The sequence below is a fragment of the Bos grunniens genome, chromosome 5 (genome assembly GCF_055505025.1).
Source record: "Bos grunniens cultivar Pamir isolate PY7600 chromosome 5, Bosgru_T2T1.0, whole genome shotgun sequence".
NCBI lineage: Eukaryota > Metazoa > Chordata > Mammalia > Artiodactyla > Bovidae > Bos > Bos grunniens.
This window is the reverse complement of record NC_141169.1, coordinates 99667639-99691975: the sequence shown is the minus strand read 5'-3', so window position 1 is coordinate 99691975 and position 24337 is coordinate 99667639. Positions and strand designations below refer to the sequence as shown.

At 36.4% G+C, this 24337-nt stretch overlaps 3 protein-coding genes and 1 pseudogene across 3 annotated transcripts; all 4 read right to left on the bottom strand.

Moving 5' to 3' along the window:
• Window positions 1–179: 179 nt before the first annotated feature.
• Window positions 180–1091, bottom strand: LOC147372697 (taste receptor type 2 member 20-like). The gene has a single exon (XM_086403657.1). It carries the CDS (start codon window positions 1089–1091, stop codon window positions 180–182), a length of 912 nt encoding a protein of 303 aa, XP_086259783.1.
• A 5663-nt stretch (window positions 1092–6754) lies between these two features.
• LOC147372696 (taste receptor type 2 member 43-like) lies at window positions 6755–13028 on the bottom strand (annotated as a pseudogene).
• A 2427-nt stretch (window positions 13029–15455) lies between these two features.
• LOC147372695 (taste receptor type 2 member 42-like) lies at window positions 15456–20006 on the bottom strand. The gene is made up of 3 exons (XM_086404343.1): window positions 19825–20006; window positions 19223–19428; window positions 15456–15532 (listed from the first exon to the last, which is right to left on the bottom strand). Exons 1-3 carry the CDS (start codon window positions 20004–20006, stop codon window positions 15456–15458), a joined length of 465 nt encoding a protein of 154 aa, XP_086260469.1.
• A 3175-nt stretch (window positions 20007–23181) lies between these two features.
• On the bottom strand, window positions 23182–24024 carry LOC147372694 (taste receptor type 2 member 31-like). The gene has a single exon (XM_086403656.1). The coding sequence runs from the start codon at window positions 24022–24024 to the stop codon at window positions 23182–23184; it is 843 nt and encodes a 280-aa protein (XP_086259782.1).
• Window positions 24025–24337: the final 313 nt, after the last annotated feature.

The following is a 24337-nucleotide window of genomic DNA, read 5'->3' as shown; positions in this document are numbered from 1 at the left end:
ATGTAACTAACATTTAATAAGCATGGAAAAGAGCCTATTGCAGATAAACATTTAAAAATATTCACTATCATGCATTACAGAAGAACACTGAAGAATTGTAAAAAAATATTCAACTTTTTCCTCTTAGAATATATGTATGCTCTCCAGAATGGTCTATGAATCTGAAGGTTTCCTAGCTTTCAGCCACACCTCAACTGCCACAGCACCAAAAGTGAAGCTTTTCTTAGCTTGTCATTTCCCAGAATCAGGACAAATGAGTGAACTGAAGGGTAAATAGTTCCAAGAGTTTCAGCAAGCATAAAGGCCAGTTCACTCTGTATCACATTGTGATGAAAAGTTGTCATGAGATGAGATAGGAAGTGAATGGCAAGTAGTATGAGAAAAGATATCACCATGATCATGGCTCTGACGTAGGCTTTGCTGCTGGGATCTCTGAATCCTGTTGCATGGCTCCTCATCTTCTTGACATGTTTCAGTAGGGAGAACATTAACAGGAGAAAACAACTCAGGGATATAATAAAAGGTAAGAAAGATCCTACGGTGAATATAATTAATTTGGAAAAGGTTTCAGTGTCACGCCTTTTAGAATTTAAAGTCGTATTTCTTTCATACAGATGTATCTTGATATTAATATAGCTGCTCACCAGAGTAAGACTTAAAGGCAGCAATACTAATGTCCCCAGAAACATTACCATAACTACCATTCCAATTCTAAACTTTAGGTGAAGAAAAACAGCATTTGAAAAATTGACTATCTTGAGGAAATAGAAGAGGCTGAGGCCTGTGGCAAGCCAGACACTAAAATGATTGGCCAAGAGCCCAGCAATACTAAAAAGTATGACTTTATTTCCCTTTATGTCTAAAGATGAAGATGGATAAGACTCCTTTGTAAACAAACTCACCATTATTACCAAAATCAGACCAATTCTGGAAATTGCCAAAGCAGTGAGGATTTGATCAGCCAAGGAGACCTTTTGCATCTTGATCCAGTCAATGCAGTTCACCAGTGTTATGAACCCATTCCCCAGAATGCCAGTTATGAATTCTGAATTTATTAAAATGATAAAGATGTTTTCCAAGGAATCTTCCATGTCTGCAAAAAGAGATCTTCAATCTCTAATTGCAATATTGACCGTTTCTTGATTTATTATGTTTAAGTGGTATATGTATACCCTTATTTATGAGATATGCAGTTAGTTTCTTCCTTTAAAAAAATTATAGGCTAAAGACCAAATCAAAAAGCACCGAAGAGGTATTAATGAATAGGCACATAGCTCTCTTTGTCAGAATTGTTTTCTCCCAGACAGATAGCTGCACTCTGAGCCAGGTAGTGTGTGTTCTAAACACAAACTGAAATTTCTCATACTTGATGGTGAAAGAAAAACATTTGTTAAAATGCAAGTAAATGCATATTCTGTTTATTTTGCACTGCTTGCTTTATTTAATCTCCACCCAACTTGTTCACCAATTTGAGTTATGACCAATAACTTAAAAAAATGTATATTACCATATGTGAAATAGATGACCAGTCCAAGTTCAATGCATGAAACAGGGCACTCAAAGCCAGTGCACTGGGACAACAGTGAGGGATGAGATGGAAGGGAGGTGGAGGTGGGAGGGGGGTTCAGGATGGAGGACACGTGTACACTCATGGCAGATTCATGTCAATGTATGTTCAAAAACCACTACAATTTGTAAAGTAATTCGCCTCCAATTTAAATAAATTAAATTTTTTAAATGCAATGCAGAGAGCTTCATTTGGATTTAAAACTTCTTACTTTTTTCTTTAATAGCTCAGATTTTAATCCCTCATTGATACTTATGAAGATTTTCTTGATGTTAAAAATCATATTAGATAGCAAAATACTTTAAAACATTATTAATCTTTGTATTATTTAATATTTAAAACCATTTACAGGGCTTTTGAGAAGTGATAGAACTATTTATATCCCACAACATTCTCTCAGTTAAAGCCAGATATGTACAATAGTGAAAAGAGAAGAAAATCATCTACAAAGCATAAATCGTCCTCATTTTGTGTCTCTTCGCCACTCAGTAATAGCACTCACCAACAGTCATCAGCAAGGTCATACGAGTGAATGAGAAAACCGTGCCCCGCACACGAAGGGTAAGAAGAGTACCTGTCCCTATCGGTAAGATTACATGCTACAGACTGACAGTTGTATCGTCTTCAAATTTATCTGTTAACTCCTAACTCCCAATGTGGTGGGATTTGAGGTGGGGCCACTGGGTGATTAGTTTATGACTGTGGAGTCTTCATAAGTGGAAGTAGGATCCTTATAAATTGAAAAGCTGCTCAGTCATAATAAAGAACGAAATTTTGTCACCTGAAACAATGTGAATGGACATGGAGGGTTTTATGCTTAGTGAAAGAAGTCCAATAAAGACAAATACTGTATGATATCACTCATAGGTGAAATCTAAAAAACACCACAAACTAGTGAATATAACATAAAAGAAACAGACTTGCAGAAATAGAGAACAAACCAGTGGTTACCAGTGGGGAAGGCGAAGGGGGAGGTGGGATCAGAGTAGGAGATAAAGAGGTACAAGCTACCATGTAAAAAATAAGCTTCAAGGATATATTGTACAGCACAGGGAATATAGCCAATATTTTATAATGTTGCTGCTGCTGCTGCTAAGTCACTTCAGTCGTGTCCGACTCTGTGCGACCCCATAGACGGCAGCCCACCAGGCTCCCCCGTCCCTGGGATTCTCCAGGCAAGAACACTGGAATGGGTTGCCATTTCCTTCTCCAATGCATGAAAGTGAAAAGTGAAAGTGAAGTCGCTCAGTCGTGTCCGACTCTAGCGACCCCATGGACTGCAGCCTACCAAGCTCCTCCGTCCATGGGATTTTCCAGGCAAGAGTACTGGAGTGGGGTGCCATAGAGTATAATCTATAAAAATTTTGTATCTCTCTCTATATATAAAAATATATATCTCTCTATCTTTTTGCAGGTCTGCAAAAAGCAGTAAAATATGACCCAAAATAAGAAAAATCAAATGTACATCAATTAAGAAAAGCCACTTCAGAGGGATCCTTTGCCCCTTCTTCCACATAAGGACGCAGGAGATGAACATCTGTGAACCAAGAAATGGGATCTCATCAGACAGCAAAATTGCCAGCTCCTTGAGCTTGGACTTCCAGCCTCTAGGACTATGAGAAATAGATTTCAGTTGTTTATAAACCACCCAGTCTTTGGGTATTTTTGTTACAGCAGGCAAAATGGAATAAGACTCTGGAAAAAAACACATTTCACAGGGCATCGGATTGAATGACTAGAAAAGTGTTTCCTCGATGATGGAAAACAATTAGCTCCTTTTAACACTGCTCTTGGCCGTGTCTAACAAATCTTAAAAGCATAACCCCAAAGGATTAATTCCCAGTAATTTAACTGCATCTCAGAACAAAGCTTATGAATAACTAGAGGAATATAAAAATGTCAAGCATTTCACTAAACAGGGTCAAATTCATAATTCTTGATATCAAGTTATCAATTATCAGGTCTGCAAAAAAACAGTACAATATGACCCAAAATAAGAAAAATCAAACAAACGGCAACTTGATACTGTTACAGATATTAGAGTTAGCAGAGGAGGACATTACATTGAAACAGTTATTATAAGTATATTCCAGGTGTCCAAAAACTTAAGATACAAAGAGGGTATTAAAAAAAAACAAAACTCAAATTGAGTTTCTAGAGATTAAAACTACATCTGAGATGCAAAAGGCACTAATGGGATTAATAGATTTGACACTATAGGAAAAAGATCAGTGAACATGAAAACATAGCAGTAGAAACTATCCAAAATGAAACACAAGAAGTAATAGAATTTTGGAAAAAAAAAAAGAGGCATCATTGATCTTTGGAGAAGTTCAAGGTGCCTTATGGATGTGTAGCTAGAGTGGCCTAAAATGTGGGGCTGGGGAGAAGACATAATGACCAAAATTTTTATAAATATGATAAGAACTATAAACCAATAGACCCAAGAATCTCAATACATCCCAAGCACAAGAAACAAAACAAAAATACACTAAGACACATCATAATCAAATTTATCAAAAGTAGTTTTAAAGGGAAAATATTAACAGTAGCCAGATAAAAAGATGTTACGTTCAGAGGAACAAATAAGATAGATTTCCCATCAGAAATAGTATAACCAAGAATTTGCTGTAGCAACATATTTAAAATACTTAAATAGGAAAAAAATCTCTCAACCTAGAATACCCAGACAAATATTTTTCAAAACTGAAGGAGAAATATAGACTTCTTCAGACAAAAAACAAAAAGAGCACACAAGCAGCAGAACCACACTATAAGGACCTCTTCCAGGCAGAATGAAAATAATACATAATGGAAATAAGAATCAATACAAAGATTAAATAGCATTATATATGGTAACTATATGAGTAAGTATATAAGATTCTACTTTTTAAAAAAAATTTTTTTTAAGATAACTTTTTTGTTGTTTTGTTTTGTTTTTTGGGTTTTTTTTATTATTTTATTTTATTTTTTAACTTTACAATACTGTATTGGTTTTGCCATATATCAACATGAATCTGCCTCAGGTATACACGTGTTCCCCATCCTGAACCCTCCTCCCTCCTCCCTCCCCGTACCATTCCCAACAGTAACAATGGATGGTGGGATTTTTAATATTCAGTCCAGTTCAGTTGCTCAGTCATGTCTGACTCTTTACAACCCCATGGACTCAGCACACCAGGCTTCCCTGTCCATCACTAACTCCTGGAGCCTACTGAAACTCATGTCCATCATGTCGGTGACGCCATCCAACCATCTCATCCTCTGTCGTCCCCTTCTCCCACCTTCAATCTTATATGCAAAGGTAAAACATATGGTAGTATGCTTTTCTAGAATAAACTAGATAATAATAACTCTTTAAAATGGGATATGATAAAGAAGTAGAGGATATGTAGTTAAACAAATTCTCCTACATTAGACACTGATGTTTGACACCATCCAGGATTAAAAAAAAATGAAACTCATCTTATGCCTCTTCCTGATCACACCACCTGTTTTACTCCCAAACAGAAATCATAATCCTGTGTGGAAGTAATTTCTATAGCTTTCTTTGCTGTTTAACTACCTACATATGATTTCTAGATATTATACAGGCACATCTTGGAGATATTGCAGGTTCAGCTCCAGACCACCACAATAAAGCAAATATCACAAGGAAGTCACACAATTATTTTGGTTTTTCAGTACATAGAATTGTTATGTTTATACTACAATCTGTTAGGTGTGCAATAGTATTATACCTCAAAAATGTGCATACCATAAATTAAAAATATTTTATTGCAAAAAATACTCACCATCATCTGAGCCTTTATCTAGTAACATCAAAGATCACTGATCACTAATCCACTTCATAAATACTATAATAATGAAAAAGTTTGAAATGTTGTTAGAATTATCCAAGTGTGACCCAGAGACACGAAGTGAGCAAGTACTGTTGGGAAAATGACACCAATATTCTTGCTTGGTGCAGGGTTGCCACAACTTTCAGTTTGTAAAAAAAAAAAAGAAACACAATAGAGTGAAATGAAATACATAAGGCATGCCTATAGTTTAGTTGTGCCAGCAACTAGATTTTAGGAAATTGGAATTATTTATTTAGTTTTCTTTTTAAGGAAGTGCATGGGAAAAGTTAAGTTCCATTTATTTGAAAATACATTTTATATGAAATAATTATCACAAGGTGGTATGTAATTATAGTTTATTTTTGTTATTGAATAGTATTCAACTGGATGAATTTACCACTTTTATTGATCCATTCTGTTGTCAATGGATTATACTCATAATAGTGCTGGTGAACATATTAGCATCACTTTTTAATCTTTATTAAAAGTACTTCATGATTTTATGATTATTTAGGATAAATTCAGGATATCTATTCTTTATTCTCCATGAAAATCCAGTGTACCAGTTTAATCAAGTTATTTAGTAAAATTATTCCCAAACTGGAGGTTAGCATCTGATTTACTTTATTAAAGATAAGCATTATCAATATCTTAATACACATGAGAGTATTAACAGATTATAAGGTATATACAGTGCTTGTTAAACAAAAATAATAAATATTCTGCCTAGTAACTAAATCTTACATAAATGTGTATATATTCATATTTCACACTTTGTTTTTTATTTTAATATCTTTGAATAAATGAATCTGAATGAAAGTAAGGCTGGAAAAGCAAATTAAATCAAATAAAAGAAAAAAAGTCTTCAAGTCGTAGAAATTTCTCTATGAAGCCTTAGTGAAGGCTTAGTGAAGTCAAAAGACTCTTCACTTTTTACTATGTATATATTTACCTAAAGAATACTAATACAGAAATGTGTAACATCATTAACCACAGATCTTGGCTATAGATTTTCTCCTTCATGTTATTTTTCTTCATCCTTCTCATACAACTTGAATTTCTTAAGTGTTTTACCTACCTGTAGTAAATTTAGTCTTCCTTATTTGTACCAAGTCATTATTAATTATAGTCACACACATATAAAGTTTATAAAGATCATAGTTTGTTTTCAGCTAGAAGACACATCATGCCCACTTATTTCCTTTCTTTTAGCCATCAACTCAGCTGCTGCAGAAATGACAGGAAGGACTGTCCTAGTGTCTGCTTTCCCCATGTCAGGATAAGTGAAGGACATATGATTCCAAAAGCCTGGCATGCCATGATAACCAAGTTGTTCCACTGCCTATTAGAACTTCAAACAGAAAATTAGAACCCGGAAGCAAACGGCAAATAGAAAACAGATGACAGTTTGCATGGCTTTTATATGGACCTTGGTGCTGGGATCTTGGGGTCCTTTACCACTGAGCTGCATCTTCCTGAAATGTTTCCATGGGGAAAAGATAAACAGCAGAAAAGAACTCAGGGACATAGCAAAGGGTGTGAAGTTTACTAGCACGAACAGAGTCATATTTCAAAGGTGTAAAATGTCCCTCAGCTTGGTCTTCTGAGTGATGTTTCCTTCATAGTCATTTGTCTGGATAGTCTTGTTTACATTTACACCATGAATTAATAAAACCAAACAGGACAAAGTGAACAAGAAGAACATTTTTAATTCTCCATTTTAGGTAAAGAAAAATAATATTGGAAAATTGGCTATCTTGAGCAAATAAAATATGCTGAGGATAGCAGCAAGCCAGGTACCAAAACAGTTGCTTATTATCCAGGCAATAATAATAATTCTTGCTCTTAAATTGTCTAAAGCTGGGATTAAACACATTTTCACACCAATTTATTAATGTTACTCAGAGCAAACCAATTCTGGAGACTGCCAGAGCAGTGAGAATCCCATCTGCTGAAGAGATTTTTTGTCTCTTGACCAGTCAATGCAGTTCACCAGTGACATGAAACCACTGGCAAAATTTCTTAGAATAAATTCTATTACTAGGATGGAAAAAATGTAGTAAAGTTGTCATCTGTAGAAAAATAGGTAAGTTCAATATCACCGGTCAAGATTTCTTTAATATTCTGACCACAGACTCTACATGAGCTAATTTTTCTGGATATGAGGTAAAGTCCTTATTTCTTTTAAATTCTGTGACCAGTGTCAGGAAGGAAAGCATTAGCATGCTAATGGAAGAGCTCAGTGTTGACATGATAAAAATCACTGTTATTCCCTGGTAGCTCAGATTAACTTCTATTTACACACTTTATGACCTTGCTGTAGCCTGAAATATTCATATTCGTGTTGAAGTGAAAGTTGAAGTCTCATGTGCTAACATGCAAATAAAACCATATCCTCTTTCACTGCTTTGCGATTTGTTTCTTGTTTCGCATCTCCATAATTTGTGTTCATCAGCTTTACTTGTCATATAGTAAAATTTTAAAACCCAATACATAGAATATACAGTGACTGTTTTGTTAGATGGAGCTTGGTCATAACTAAGATCTTCACCATTATGAATTTCTTTAATGTCAGAATTATGTAGAAAGAATTCAATCTTTTTCTATCAAAATATCAAAGTTTTCTTGGGAATCCTTATAAGTTAAATACTCTTTAAAGGCTGCTGCTGCTGCTAAGTCACTTCATTCGTGTCTGACTCTGTGCGACCCCATAGACGGCAGCCCACCAGGCCCCCCCGTCCCTGGGATTCTCCAGGCAAGAACACTGGAGTGGGTTGCCATTTCCTTCTCCAGTGCATGAAAGTGAAAAGTGAAAGTGAAGTCGGGCAGTCGTGTCTGACTCTTCGCGATCCCATGGACTGGGCTCCTCCATCCATGGGGTTTTCCAGGCAAGAGTACTGGAGTGGGGTGCCATCGCCTTCTCCCTTTACAGGCTAGTTGTTGATAAATAGCATTTACGTATAGTTTATTGTTTACAAGCTCATAAGTGTACACACAGACATACACATCTGTATTTCATGGATACAAGTTATTATTGTCCTATAATTTCCAAAATAGAAAATAAGTCTCAGAGAGGCCATCTGCCCTTAAAAAAATCTTTTCTCTCATTCAGGCTTTTCATCCCATTATTAATAGTTATCATATATCTCATGATTAGGCTTTTGATAAAGTTTCTCTCCTGAGTCTATTTATATTTAAATATCAATTATTTAATTTAAAATACTCAAGAATGATATAAATATTCCTCAGAAACTTAAAAAGTACATTTAATTCCTGCTATAAAGTCTAGGCTTCTCTCTGCATAAGTATTCAGTTTTATTTTTCCTGTTTAGTTATTAGACTATTAAAATTGGATATTTTTGTGACCTTGGAATAAGGAAAGATTCCTTAGCTAGGACACATATAAACACACACACATGTGCACACACAAAAAGTTAATAAAAGCAATGATCACTATAAAGAAACTATAGTGAGACTATAAAGACACTAAAAAGACAACAAAAATATTTATCATAGAATGAGAGAACAAAATACACATATATATTACAAAGTACACACTCATATATATTATATATTATTTATTATATATATATTAAACATTCCTTTAACTCAATACTAAAAGACAATCTCAATTTAAGGAAAGTAAGCAAAAAATTTCAAAAGACCCTCAACAAAGAAGATACAATAAACCAATAAAAAAGTTCTTAGTATCATTACATACAAGGGAAATGCAAATTTAAACTGCAATGAAATATCACTTCAAACCCACTAGCGTGCTAAAAATAAAGAAACTGACTGGGCCAGATTTGGGCAATGATGTGAAACAACTGGAACGCTCATATATTCCTGCTGAGCACTAAAGAGTACAGCCACCTTGGAGAATTATTTGACCGTTCCTAAAAAGGCTACAAATACTGTTGGGCTGCACCCCACAGGACTACAAGGCCTACACTTGCCCAGTTTTAGAACCAAAAACAGAGCCTGGAGTCAGCAACAGAGACATCGATGGTTTAGTGGATGAAGGAGCTTATATGTCTGAAGCAAGGTCCTGGAGTGACATCCCTCTGTAGCAGAAGGTGGGCAGGACATAGCCGCAGGTTTCACAACTGAGGACAAGGGGAGATTACCAATTGATGTCAGATTGGTTTATTAGTTACCAGGAAAATGGGCAGATGGGCATGCCCCCTCACGACCCCTTTGATAAGCTATTACTAGCTGGGGCCTGGGGCAAGTACATAAAAAGGTCAGTCATGTGCACAGGATGTAGATGAAGCAGGCACTGATCAGGCAGGGGATGTACAGAGAACAAGAGAATGGCCATCTTCAGTGGCCTGACCACACACAACACACTGCCCACTATCCAGCTATTCCACTCTTATATATATATAGTCATTGAAAATAAATAAAAATATGTCCACAAAAGACTGATAGAAGAATGTTAACACCAGCTTTACTCATTAAATCCATTACTAAAAACAACCTAAACATATTTATATCAACCAGGTGATAAAAGAACAAATTGTGGAATATTCATAGAGTGAAATAGCACTCCACAATAAAAGAAATAAACTACTCATATACACAACAATACAAATTAGTCTCAAAAAATATGATTGAAAAAAAGAGCTAGACAAAAAAAACACAAAAACCCAAAACCGAAATCTATATGTATGATATGATTTCTAAAACAAGCAAAACTAAGACAGAAAGCACAAAAGCAGTTTTCTGGAACCTGATCTAAAAAGGGCATGAAATAACTTTGAAGGGGTGAAACAATTATTCTATATTTTATCATGGCGATTGTTTCAAAGATGCATACAATAGTTAAAGCTCATCAAACTATATACTTAAAGACAGCATATTTTACTATTTGTAAATTTTACCTCCATAAAGTTAATTTTGGAAGGACTGATGCTGAAGCTGAAACTCCAATACTTTGGCCACCTCATGCGAAGAGTTGACTCATTGGAAAAGACCCTGATGCTGGGAGGGAATGGGGGCAGGAGTAGAAAGGGATGACAGAGGATGAGATGGCTGGATGGCATCACCGAATCCATGGACATGAGTTTGAGTAAACTCCGGGAGTTGGTGATGGACAGGGAGGCCTGGCGGTGCTGCGATCATGGTGTCGCAAAGAGTTGGACACGACTGAGCGACTGAACTGAACTGAACTGAACTGAAAGTTAATATTAAAAGTAAATACAATAAATAAAAACGAGAGAAAAATGGACATTTTCAGAAGAAAAAAAAAAAAAATCTGGCTTGACCTCCCTAATGGAAAGTCAAGCAGATCCTCTTCAAGAAGATCTGACCCCACGTGGAAAGTCAGAGATATGGAATCAATCTTAGCATTGTTATTTTCCACATTGATGAGTTAAAGAAATCTTTGACACATTGTTGTTTTATATTTTTAGAAGACTCGTGTTTTCGACGTTTTTAAAAATTATACGTTGACTCTTGTCACGGTCAGAATATACCCATATGCCCAAGAGGACACATGTGGCACACGTCACGCATGTTAGAGTCAACTAGGTAAACTATGTGGCCCCAGAAAAGCCTGTTGTGAGCTGTGCAAGCCCAGGCATGTCTCTTCCAGGTGCTGGGTATGTCCTGAGTAGAAGCAGAATTGGATTTTCACCAACTCTGTGTTTCTCTTTTCTTCCTGAATCTGTGCTTTTATTTTTGATTCTGAACATTGGCCAAGTTTGGTTCTGGGTCTAATTTGTGCACAGTCAATATATTATAAAAATATCATATGATATTACTTACATGTGAAATCCAAAGAAGAGATACAAATGAACTTATTTACAAAACAGAAATATATCCACACACATAGAACATAAACTTAAGGATACCAAAGGGAAAAGGGATTGGAGGGAAGGATAAGTAAGCAGATTGGGAGTACACATACAAGCTACGATATATAAAATAGATAACCCAACTGAAACTATCATAACATTGTTAATCAGCTATATTTCAATGCAAAATAAAATGATTAAAAAATAAAAATATTTACTATATGTTGAAATGATAATATGTTGGATAAAATATATTTAAAATAAATTTTAATGCTGTACAAAAAAAAAAAGATAACCAACAAGGACCTACAGTATGGCATAGGAAATTATATTCAATATTTTGTAATAAGCTATAAGAGGAAAGAAATGAAAAAAGAATATATATATATTCAGTGATATACATTCAGTGATATATATACCTTCAGTGATACATATATATATATATATATATATATATAAATCATGGAATCACTATGCTGTCCACCTGAAACTAATACAACATTGTAAATCAACTTCATTTCAATAAAATATAAATAAATAAATAATTTTTAAGAAGAGCCAGTGGGCACTTTCCCTGCATTCTCCTTCTGACTTGCTTCATTAATAAAATCAAATCACCAGCTTCTCCCTGGAAGGAACTTGTCTACACATTTTGTGCCCCAACTTTTATGGCTGAGGGATAGGATCTAAGGGATAAGACCTGAAATCAACTAGCTCAGCTATCCAATGGGGCTCAGCATTCAGGAGTTTCATAGGACTGAAGCAAACAAAGCATGAGGATTTAAATGGGTGTGCAAGCATTTCTTACAGCTATGCTGTCAATCTTGGCACAGAGGGAAAAGGCAAAATACCCATCTCCTATTGTTTTCCTGGAAGGAGTTTGCATACTGGGGACAGCTGCTGCCTGAGGGTCTGGCTTCTGATCAGCCTACAACTAGGTACTGACTGAAATCATTCTGGAGACCAAAAAAGCCGGTGGGCACTTTCCCAGCATTCTCCCCCAGCTCAGGCAATAATACCAAGTTGCCAGCTTTTTTCTGGAGGGAGTTTGTCCACACATCTAGCACCCCAACTTCTGCAACTGATACCCAAGAAACTAGTCCTTCAAATCACCTAGTTCTGATAACCAACAGGGCTCAGCATTCATGATTTATACAGGATAACATTAAATTAAAAAAAAAAAAAACAATTTTCAAACTGCACTCAAGCACTTTCCACAGAAATCTATTCCCCCAAGTTCAGTGCAGAGGGAGTAGGCAAATATGTCCACCTTACAGTTTTTCCTGGAAGGAATTAGAATGCATACTTTTCCAGCTGCTGCCTGTGATTTCAGATTAAAATCAGTCTGTATGGGGGTGGGGGTGGGAACCTGACTGGGATCCTCCGGAGAGTCTGAAGAACAAGAGCCATATCACTTCAATAATAAAACCAAATCTCCAGCTTCTCCCTGGAAGAGGCATGTCCACACATTTAGCACTAGAACCACTGCAGCTGCCACCCAAGGGATTGGCTCTCAAATGATATAGCTCTGAGAGCTAAGAGTGCTCAGCATTCAAGACTACACAAGACAGAACCACACAAAACAAGCAGGCAGTTATACTTGGGCCACAGGCACTCCCAGGGACAGTTCCTTCTGGCTCAGCACAGAGTGAGTGAGCAAAAACACCCAGCTCACAATTTCTCCCTGATATGGGCTAGACTGTTGAATGTTCTCACTTTCTCAGCTGCATCTAAAGGCTGGGTTTCCAATTAGCCTGCGTCGGGAGCTGAAGGGGAAGACAATTAGTACTTACCTGGGAGCCTGACCAGGTAAGTGGGCATTTCGCAAGCCTTTGGGACATTGATAGGTCTTGACACACCTTCGTGTACTAGGAGCCATGGAGAACAAAGATAGCAGCTTTCAGTTCAGTTCAGTTCAGTCACTCAGTCGTGTCCAACTCTTTGCGACCCCATGAATCGCAGCACTCCAGGCCTCCCTGTACATCACGAACTCCCGAAGTTCACTCAGACTCACGTCCATCAAGTCAGTGATGCCATCCAGCCATCTAATCCTCTGTCGTACCCTTCTCCTCCTGCCCCCAATTCCTCCCAGCATCAGAGTCTTTTCCAATGAGTCAACTCTTCACATGAGGTGGCCAAAGTACTGGAGTTTCAGCTTTAGCATCTTTCCTTCCAAAGAACACCCAGGGCTGATCTCCTTCAGAATGGACTGGTTGGATTTCCTTGCAGTCCAAGGGACTCTCAAGAGTCTTCTCCAACACCACAGTTCAAAAGCATCAATTCTTCGGCGCTCAGCTTTCATCACAGTCCAACTCTCACATCCATACATGACTACTGGAAAAACCATAGCCTTGACTAGACGGACCTTTGTTGGCAAAGTAATGTCTCTGCTTTTCAATATGCTATCTAGGTTGGTCATAACTTTCCTTCCAAGGAGTAAGCGTCTTTTAATTTCATGGCTGCAATCACCATCTGCAGTGATTTTGGAGCCCCCCAAAATAAAGTCTGACATTGTTTCCACTGTTTCCCCATCTATTTCCCATGAAGTGATGGGACCAGATGCCATGATCTTAGTTTTCTGAATGTTGAGCTTTAAGCCAATTTTTTCACTCTCCTCTTTCACTTTCATCAAGAGACTTTTTAGTTCCTCTTCACTTTCTGCCATAAGGGTGCAGCAGCTTGGATGATCACAAAACCTTAAGCGGCAACCAGGTTCTCAGTTCAGGCTGACTGATAAGGTTCATCTCCTACATGAGGCAAGTCAGTCAACACTAGGAGAGGGCTGTTTCATCTAATGTGTAAAGACCAACACAGTCAAGGAAAATGAAGAAATAGGGGAGTAGATTTCAAACAAAAGAACAAGATAAATCACTAGAAACCAATCTTAATGAAAGGGAGATAAGTGATTTATTTACTAGATAGTTCAAAACAAAGGTCATAAAGATGCTCACTGAGGTCTGGAGAGCAGTGTATGAACAAAATAGGAATTTCAGCAAAGAGACAGAAAATATTCAAAGGTACCAAACAGGGAATTCCCCTGCAGCCTAATGGTTAGGACTCCACGCTTCCACTGCTTAGGGCCTAGGTTCAATCCCTGGTCAGGGAATTAAGATCCCACAAGTCTCATGGTGTGAGGAGGGAGGGAAGAGAGAAAAAGGGTATGGAGGTAAATGTATTATTAAAAAATAGAAAAATAACAATAAAAGTACCAAACAGAAATCATAGCACTGAAAAATATAATAACTGAATTTAAAAAAGTTTAATAGAAAAATTCAACAGACTAGTCAGGAGGAAAATAGTGAATAGTGAATAGTTGGCCTTCCCTTGTAGCTCAGTTGGTAAAGGATCTGCCTGCAGTGCAGGAGACCTGGGTTGGGAAGATCCCCTGGAGAAGGAAATGGCAACCCACTCCAGTATCCTTACTTGGAAAATCTCATGGACAGAGGAGCCTGGTGGGCTGCAGTCCAATAGAAAAATAACAATAAAAGTACCAAACAGAAATCATAGAGCTGAAAAATATAGTAACTGAACTGAAAAAAGTTTGATAGAAAAGTTCAACAGACTAGTCAAGAGGAAAATAGTCTCTCTGAACTCAAAGACAAAGCAGTAGAGATCATCCAATCAGAGGGGCAAAAAGAAAGGCGAATGAAAGGAGTGAAGATTGTTAAGAGACCTGTGGGTCACCACCAAGCATGACAGAATCAGTTTACAGATCTTTGTCAAGTAGATAACTTATCTTTTTAGTTTCTTGATTACCAGATGAAGAGAAGACATAGCTAAATAAGATATAGATAATAAGATCCTGGAATTCAAGAATAATGCTGTAACTGAATGAAACTTTGGACATGCTCAGATAGAAATGAGCATGTTTTGTATATGAGAGAAGTGTGAAAAAATCAAGAGGATATACTGAAATAGATTGCCTCATTTTCATGAAATTCTTTAATCCTCACTGTACCTATACCTTTGGGAAATAATTTTGTTGTATCCTTACCATGGGTTTCCCAGGTGGCACAGTGGCACAGTAGTAAATCTGCCTGCCACTGCAGGAAACGCAGATTCAATCCTTGGGTTGGGAAGATCCCCCAGAGAAGGAAATGGCTAGGCACTCCAGTATTTTTGCATGGACATTCCCATGGACAGAGGAGCCTCGTGGGCTACAGTTTATGGGGTCACTAGGAGTGGGACACGACTGAGCATGCATGCACACACATGCACATCCTCCACTACAGGCACATCATATAGGTTTTAAATGGTTTCCACACTGGGGCTGCCCCGGGCTTGCTCATCTTTAATCACCATGAAAACATGCCCAGGCAAGTACCCTGATCCCAAAAGGAGAATAAGTGAATCATTGAATCAAGCTTTTCCAGAAAGATTTAACCTAATCTTTCTTTCCAGAAAGATTTAACCTAAACTTACAATCAGGGTCTTCCCAGGTGATTCAGTGGTAAAGAATTTGCCTGTCAATGCAGGAGCCACAGGAGACATGAGTTTGATCCCTGGTCAGGAAGACCATCTGGAGAAGAAAATGGCAACCAGTATTCTTGCTGGGATAATCTGATGGACACAGGAGCTTAGCAGGCTACAGCCCTTGGAGTCACAGAGACCCAGACACTACTGAATAACTGAGCACGCATGCAAACTGACAATCAGCCAAACTGTAACTGGCTCCCAGATACATTTCTCATTTAAAAATCATTTGAACAGCTGTTTCTTTTAATATAATCTACTCTTTCTCTCTGGTTACTTGAGAGATTTCCTCCTGGTTTCTAATGGTGTTAAGTTAAATTGTCTCCATCATACTGTCTGAAATTCAATAATTTTTTTTTAATTAATGCCTTGAACATTTTGAAAAAATCTGGACAACATTGGTTCCACTCCAATATTTTCTCTCCCACTTCTCAGAAATACAGAAATGTGTCAGAATTTCAGTCTATAACCTTCATATCTCCTCCCCTCTAACCTGTATTGTGCATCTCTGTCTCTTTATGCCTCATTCTGGGTAGTAATCATCTAATTCACTAATTTGTTTTTCAACAATGTCTAATTGGTTATTAAATATGTCTGTTGAGCTTTTAATTTTGAATATTCATTTTACCAGTCCTGTTGTTTCAATTGATAAGAACAGTCTCTTACTCTTCTATCCATTGTCTTTGGTGGGGAAACTGAAAAAAAAAAAAAAAAAAGGATACCAACATCTTAAAGAAAGCCTTTTAATTTTAGTAGTGTTAAGGAAAAATAGGAAGCATTCCCTTCTGTTTCCAAAATTTAGTCACAGTGTAGGTAAAATCATGATCTAGTCATTCTTCACCAAGTTGGATGGCAGCTTGTCTACTGCTCAGTTGTTACTACAGGCTCTCACTCAGGAAAGTCAAGGAACAGAACTTCATCCCAAATGCCATTCAAATAAGCAAAATTTAATACATTATCACAGAGACACCATTCTATTCCATGGCTTTTATTTTTCAGTAGTCTTTATTCACTACCTCTAATGTTAGAAAGAAGGTTTGGGGACTTAACCCTGTAATTTTAAGATTACCTATCAATAATTAGCTCAAGTAATACACAAACTAAAGACTACTCAATTTCTAATGTATTCAACTTGAGTTAAACTTTACTATTTTCACTAAGGTTAAATTATCTACAGTGATCTTTAGAAAATTATTTAGACATTTTTTAACTTTTTATTAAATATTTCAAATATAAATCATTAAATATAATTATGACACAACTAAATTGGAGAATTCTAACTGATAGATATGTATTTGTCTAGTTTTCTAATTGTCAGAGAACACTGCAATCTTCTCTATGGTCTTAGGATACTTACATCATTCTCAGCACCAGGGCTAATTTGAAAGAATACTTTCACTCATGACTTCATCAAGAACATTAAAACTAACATACTTAAAATGATTTACTTGTTATTTTTTCTCTGCTTACTCTAAATTTATGGCAAACAAAACAACACTTTACTTTTATTGCATTTTTATATGGATATGTCTATATACTCTGCTTGATAATACAGTCTGTATACTTCTTTCATATTTAATAGCACCATTAGCAAGCAAAATTCTCCCATCTGCTTATTTGTGTTCTGACTTATGAATGAATCTGGAGTATTTTATTACAGTAGTAAAAGCATCAATACATAAACACAAATATATACAAACATTACACAAAATATGTACTATGCTTTGCAAATTTGCTTCTCTACATGTATGTCTTTTGTTCTTTAACAAAGAACTAAAAAATGTTATGGATCTAATTTGTTCCTTTTCATTGTTGTATCAGTTGCCACAGTATATTTGTATCCGTATGCCACAATATACTTATTCATTTTTTACTGATGGACTGTTATGTAACTTCTCAATTTCAGCTAAGAAAAAGAGTAATATGCACATTTTTGCATATATATATTGGTGCATATATATCAAAGATTTCTTTGTGTATAAAAATAAGAGTGAAATTACTGTCTTAGGTTTAGACAGCATATTAAAAAGCAGAGACATTGCCAACAAAGGTCCATCTAGTCAAGGCTATGGTTTTTCCAGTGGTCATGTATGGATATGAGTTGGACTACAAAGAAGGCTGAGCACTGAAGAATTGATGCTTTTGAACTGTGGTGTTGGAGAAGACTCTTGAGAGTCCCTTGGACTGAAAGGAGATCCAACCAGTCCATCCTTAGGGAGATCAGTCCTGGGTATTCATTGGAGGGACTGACGTTGAAGCTGAAACTCCAATACTTTGTCCACCTGATGAGAAGAGCTGACTCATTTGAAAAGACCCTGATGCTGGGAAAGATTGAGGACAGGAGGAGAAGGGGATGACAGAGGATAAGATGGTTGGATGGCATCACTGACTCTATGGGCATGGGTTTGGGTGGACTCTGGGAGTTGGTAATGGACAGGGAGGCCTGGCATGCTGCGGTTCATGGGGTCACAAAGAGTCGGACACGACTGAGCAACTGAACTGAACTGAACTGTCTTAGGTTTAGCGTGTTCACCCTAACTACTTAAAGTCACACTATTGCATAAAGTTGTTTTACATATGTGTAATTCTATGAATGGTGTATGAAATTTTCAACTGTTTCAGATCCTTTCCAAAATTAGTAACATCAGAGTAATATTTATACTTTTATATTTATATAAACATTTATTGCACTTATTACACTCTAAATTTTAAAAAAATATTTTACTATTCTAATTTTAAATTTACTTTTAGTTTAAAATTGCATTACTCTTTTCTCTTTCTATGACTGTGATTTCATATACATTTATTCATATGTAATTGTGTTGAACACATATGCTTATTAGATTTCATTGTACAGTTTTATAAGCTTTCTTCTTCAGGTTCCAAATAATCCTTTGTTAAGAGCAAATGTTACAGCAGAAGCAATTTCCTTAATTGAACATTATATCAGATGACTTTGAGAAAATATAATTAGGTAACAGCATGTTGTAAGGCAAACCAGTGCAGTTTAATAACACTTAAAAGGATTAATAAAAGAAAAACTAGGAATTAAAAATGAACATACAAAGTCTTCTATTAAGGTATTTCCATGTAGAATACAGAAAGTTTTTTTAATGTCTATTAAGCTAAAGGTTTTGGTTAGTTTTTAGAGAACTTAAGACCCCACAATAGTCTGAAAGCAATCTGCCTTAGCTTGCTGTTTCCCAAAATTATAACAAACGAGTGGCCGGATGAAAAGAGAGTTGGAATCACCATGACAAACATCATGACCTCATACCAGTGTAGCTTAAAGAAGATCCAATTTCCAATTAGAATGGAAATAAAGTAAACGATGACAAGGTGGAGAAATGTTGTCACCATTTTCGTGGCCCTTTTATCAGCCTCTGTGCTGAAGTCTCTCAAGTGGTTCAAGTTGACTTGGAAATTCTTGATGTGTCTCACCAGGGAAAGAAAGAAAAGCAGGAAAGAAGCCAAGGAGAGAAGAAAAGGGATAACATATGTCAATCTGAGAAGAATAAGGCTTTTAAGATAGAAAATTTTACTTGCATCTAAATGCAAAGTCATGTTCCTTTCAGGTTCTCTAAAGGTGTTCATCCACAGCTCACCAAGAGCATCCTGCATTAAGAGGTCAAAAGATAATAAAAAGAAAAAGGCCAGGAAAAGCACCAGAAGCACTCGGTTCATTCTCCATTTCAGCCACATGGAAAAGAAGTGAGAGAAATTGGCTATCTTAAGGAAGTAGAATACGCTTAGGCAGATGGCAAACCAGATAGTTAAGTGATTTGTTAGTGCCCAACCCCACTCCAGTACTCTTGCCTGGAAAATCCCATGGACAGAGGAGCCTGGTAGGCTGTAGTCCATGGCATCGGTAAGAGTCGGACACGACTGAGCGACTTCACTTTCACTTTTCACTTTCATGCATTGTTGGAGGAAATGGCAACCCACTCCAGTGTTCTTGCCTGGAGAATCCCAGGGACGGGGGAGCCTGGTGGGCTGCCATCTATGGGGTCGCACAGAGTCGGACACGACTGAAGCAACTTAGCAGCAGCAGCAGCAAAGAATAAAAACTACTTTTACTAGTTTGCCTGTGGCATACAGATGTGGAGCTAATCCTACTGTAAATGAATCCAAAAGTGTTACCCACAGAACCCCCAGAATGGTTCTGGCCACAGCCAGGAAGGTAAGGATGAAATCAGCTGATGAGACGTTTCCATTCTTGACCCACGGGATGCAGTTTACCGGTCCAATGAACCCATTTCCCAGTACTCCTAAGATCAGTTCTCCTGTTGACACCACTAGAAAGAAGACCCTTGTTCCAACTGACATTTGTATATTTCTAATGTCACTGAAGCGACTTAGCAGCAGCAGCAGCAGCAATGTCACTGAAAACTTTAAACAGTTGCAGACTGACATTCACTTATATTTTCTTTAGTATTTTCACCATAATTCCAGGAAGTAAAGCCAAAATTCTGCTATGTGATTTACATGCACAGATCGTTGCAAAACAGTAGTTTATTCTTTTTATATTGTAATTCCAGTGCTACACCAAACAGTTCTGTCAGCAGGTAACAAAGCTTCATGAATACCTTTCTTATGACTTACAGTCAGTTGCTACATAATTTTCAGAATAAATGCTAACAGTGTCTGCTTATCCTTGACACCAGCTGCAGTTTCTCATTTCTGCTAATGACTAAAAGAATAAGGTCAGGTATGTCAACATGCAAATATGAGAGAGACTTGTTTCCACTAATTTGTACTTTCACTTTCCCCAAGTCATACATTTGAATGCAAATATATTAAATTTTGAATAGGAATTTCTAGAAAAAATATGTAATTCAGTTTATATTTCTCACTCATCAATAAGATCCTTCTAGCTCGCAAGAATTTTGTAGAATCAATATGATTTATAGGAATAAGAAAATTATTTATATTTCAAAAAGGGCACACAGGTACAAGGACAAATATATTAGTACATATATATAGTATGTAGTACTAATTATATTAGTACAAGATAGTGTAGAAGCTAAGTCAGAAATTATAAGCAAAATAAAGTGGCAATATACATGAGGACTGTAAAGTGCTACAGTGCAGAATCAATTATGATTTTCTGAGGAAATGAACATGTAGTGTAAACATGACTCTTTTGAAATTTAGGAAGAAATAGAAGGAAATAAAAAGAACTTAAGCCTGATGTAAGGACATGTTAGTATTATCAAAATGACGTGAACAGGCTACATTATGCTCTGAATAGAGACACTTGCTTCCTTTTACAAGAACTTGTTGCTGTTTTCCTTGGAATCTGACTAAGTGCCCTCCCACTTCCATGTCCTCAATTCCATGTTCTTCTCTTATTTCTGGGCTAGAGGTGACCACATTCCCAGCTTTTGTTACAGATTGTTGTGGCAATGTGATCAAAATCTGAGAAATGTTATGTAAGTGAAAATTATGAGCACAATTTTAGGCCCATCCCTGCTAAATATACCCATGCACAGTCTTCCCTATGCCTTTTTCTTGCAGCTTTCTTGAAAGGGAGATAACTCCAAGCATTCTTGGAAGCAGCATGCTAAGGATGACAAACTTCTGATTAGCCTGATTCATGAATAACTGCCTAGAGAAGGCTGCTCTGACATATCACTACTCTCAAAAGAGCAATATTAAATGTGCGTTGTGTTGGAGTTACGTGATGCTTGGGAGCTTATTCGGGGGCAGTTTGTCTACCCAGTCTAATGCAGAGATTGGAATTGAGACTGTTTAGACTTGTGTAGGAGCAATTGAATGGTGAGGAAACAAAATTAGGAAAGTTTGTGAAGCGTATGTGATGAGTTTCATTTTCATCGGTTTCTAGCCCTCATAGTTTATTCATCCATTTAATGACTAGAATATCATTTGGAGGAACTCTTCTATAGACTAACTTTATATCCAGGAATGGAGCAGGAAGCAGGATAAACATGATTCACCCATTGTAGGGTTTACATTATCCTGGGACAGAGAGATAATTAAAACCAATGAATAAGTCAGATGTGGAAATTATTTACCTTAAGGTAAATAATGATGTTACAATTTCATAACTAAGAATTAATATAGACATGTAAATACAGTTGTCAAACAAGGTTATATGTTTCTTTCCTGTAGTGAAAATTGCTATCAATACTACATCAACACCCTTTCTATTTCAGCATTTTCCCCAAGATTGTCATAAAACAGGTTTTGAAGACATTTCCTATAATTATTATATAGACATCATAGATACCACTCTAATACATGCAGAAAAGCCACTGACTCATGTAGCATAATTTTTTACTATTCTTATATTGAATGTGTTTTTAAAATAGGGAAGATCCGAGTCTTCTCACCTTAAGATTAAAAGGAAATTTTAGGCAGCAAAATGGAGGAGATGCTTAGCATTTCAGAGGAAGCCTCAAGATGGTTTAGGGAGAAAATGAATAATTTGACATCAGATGTCGACTTCAACACATATCTTCTTAGCTAAAAAGTCTAAAAAGTTATTTTTATAACTTCATGTGGAAATATAGCAAAACTTAAAATAAGTCATGATTATTTTATTCTTCATTCATATAACAGAACTTGATTTTTTCCTAAGTTTTTGTAAAAGTGCTAGTTGCTTGTCATTTCCAACTCTTTGCAACTCTATGGACCATAGCCCATCAGGCCCCTGTCCACGGAATTCTCCAAGCAAGAATACTAGAGTAGGTTGCCATTCCCTTCTCTGGGGGACCTTTCCAACCAGGAATTGAACCTGGGTCTCCCATGTTGCAGGCAAATTCTTTACTGTCTGAGACACTAGGGAAGTTCATAAATCTAATATTCTTTCGTAGAACTTATTGTACACATATGTAAAATGTATCTGAATATGATTGCTATTCTTGAATTTTAGTGTGAGCATATTTACCTAAGAATATTGCTAATTATTCTCCAATAACCATGAAGTAAGTGATCATGATGGATAAAAATCTATCTCAAATATACATCCTCATGTTGATTCAGAATTGAAGGTCATTACATTCCAAATGATTGGAGGCTCAAACAGTAGAATGTAAACAATTTCCTGAGATAAGTTGTCAGTTGTATAAAATTCATAAATATACATATTTTTTCAGCAGAAAAGTGGTAGTATAGAATATGTAAGTGAAATATGCATTGCTACATAATCCTGAGGCATTTCACATAATATTTGTAAAATTAGATTGCTTATCTGAAATATATTGGTTAATAGTATGGTAATCTTATCTGTTTTATATCTTTCATAAACACATGCATACACACTTTTCTAAGAAGCTTAGGTAAAGGACTTTTCTAAGTAAACCTTTAGATATTACTCACTTATATGCATATTTAAAACATCAATAGAAGGTATAAGACATTATAGACTTCATCCCTTAATTTTATGCTAAAAGACATACGTTTCCACCTATTTCCTTTCCTTCAGCCAGCATCTTGACTGCCACAGAAATGACAGAAAGGCTTGAGTTAATTTCCCGTTTCACCAGATCAAGATACATGAGTGGATTGAAGGATACATGATTAAAATGACATCATAAAGCATTTGGACTGGTTCTTTCTGCAGCTGATTAGAATTCCAAACTGATAAAATTAGAGCCAGAATGTAAATAACAAACAGGAAAAGAAAGGAGATGACAGTTTGCATGGCTTTTATGTGGACCTTGGTGCTGGGATCTTGGGATCCTTTACCATTGAGCTGCATCTGCCTAAGATGTTTCCACAGGGAAAAGATTAGCAGCAGAAAAGATGTCAAGAACATAGTGAAGGGTATAAAGTTTGTTAGTGTGAACAGAGTCACATTTGAAAGGTGTAAAGTGTCCCTTAGTTTGATCTTCTGAGTGGTGTTTCCTTCATATTCATTTGTCTGAATAGCCTCATCCATGCTTAACACTGCAACTTGAAAAAATAAGAACAATGACGTCCCCAACATCATCATGAGAACTACACTTTTAACTCTCCACTTCAGGTGAAGAAAAATTAGGCTGGAGAAATTGGCTATCTTCAACAAATAAAATATACTGAGGCTAGTAGCAAGCCAGTTACTAAAATGGTTGCTTACTGTCAAGGCAACATGAACAATCATTTTTACTTCTGAATTATATAGAGTTAAATTATACACAATTACATACCAATTTATTAACATTGCCCAGAACATAACAATTCTGCAGAATGCCAGAGCAGTGAGAATCCCATCAGCTGAGATCTTTGGTCTCTTGGTCCAGTCATTGCAGTTCACCAGTGCTAAGAGGACATTGGCAAAATTTCCCAGAACAAATTCTGTCATTAATAGAATGGAAACAATGTTTGACATAAACATTATCATGTCTAAAAAAAATCCAAGTCTAATGTCACTGTTGTGATTCTTTCAATATTCTGACCTTAAATTCTTTGTACAGCTGATTTGGATGTACAGTGAAATTCCTGTTTCTTATAAATTCTTTGATGAATATCAAGCAGGAAAGCATCAGGAAATAATATTGGAAGAGCTCATTGCTGTCTGGATGAAAAACATTGCTATTTCCTAATATTTCGAATTGACTCTATTCATATTCTCTGTGGCCTTGAAATGGGACGGATTACTTCTTAACTGATGTTGAAGTAAAATATGAATTCTGATTTGTTAACATGCAAATAAG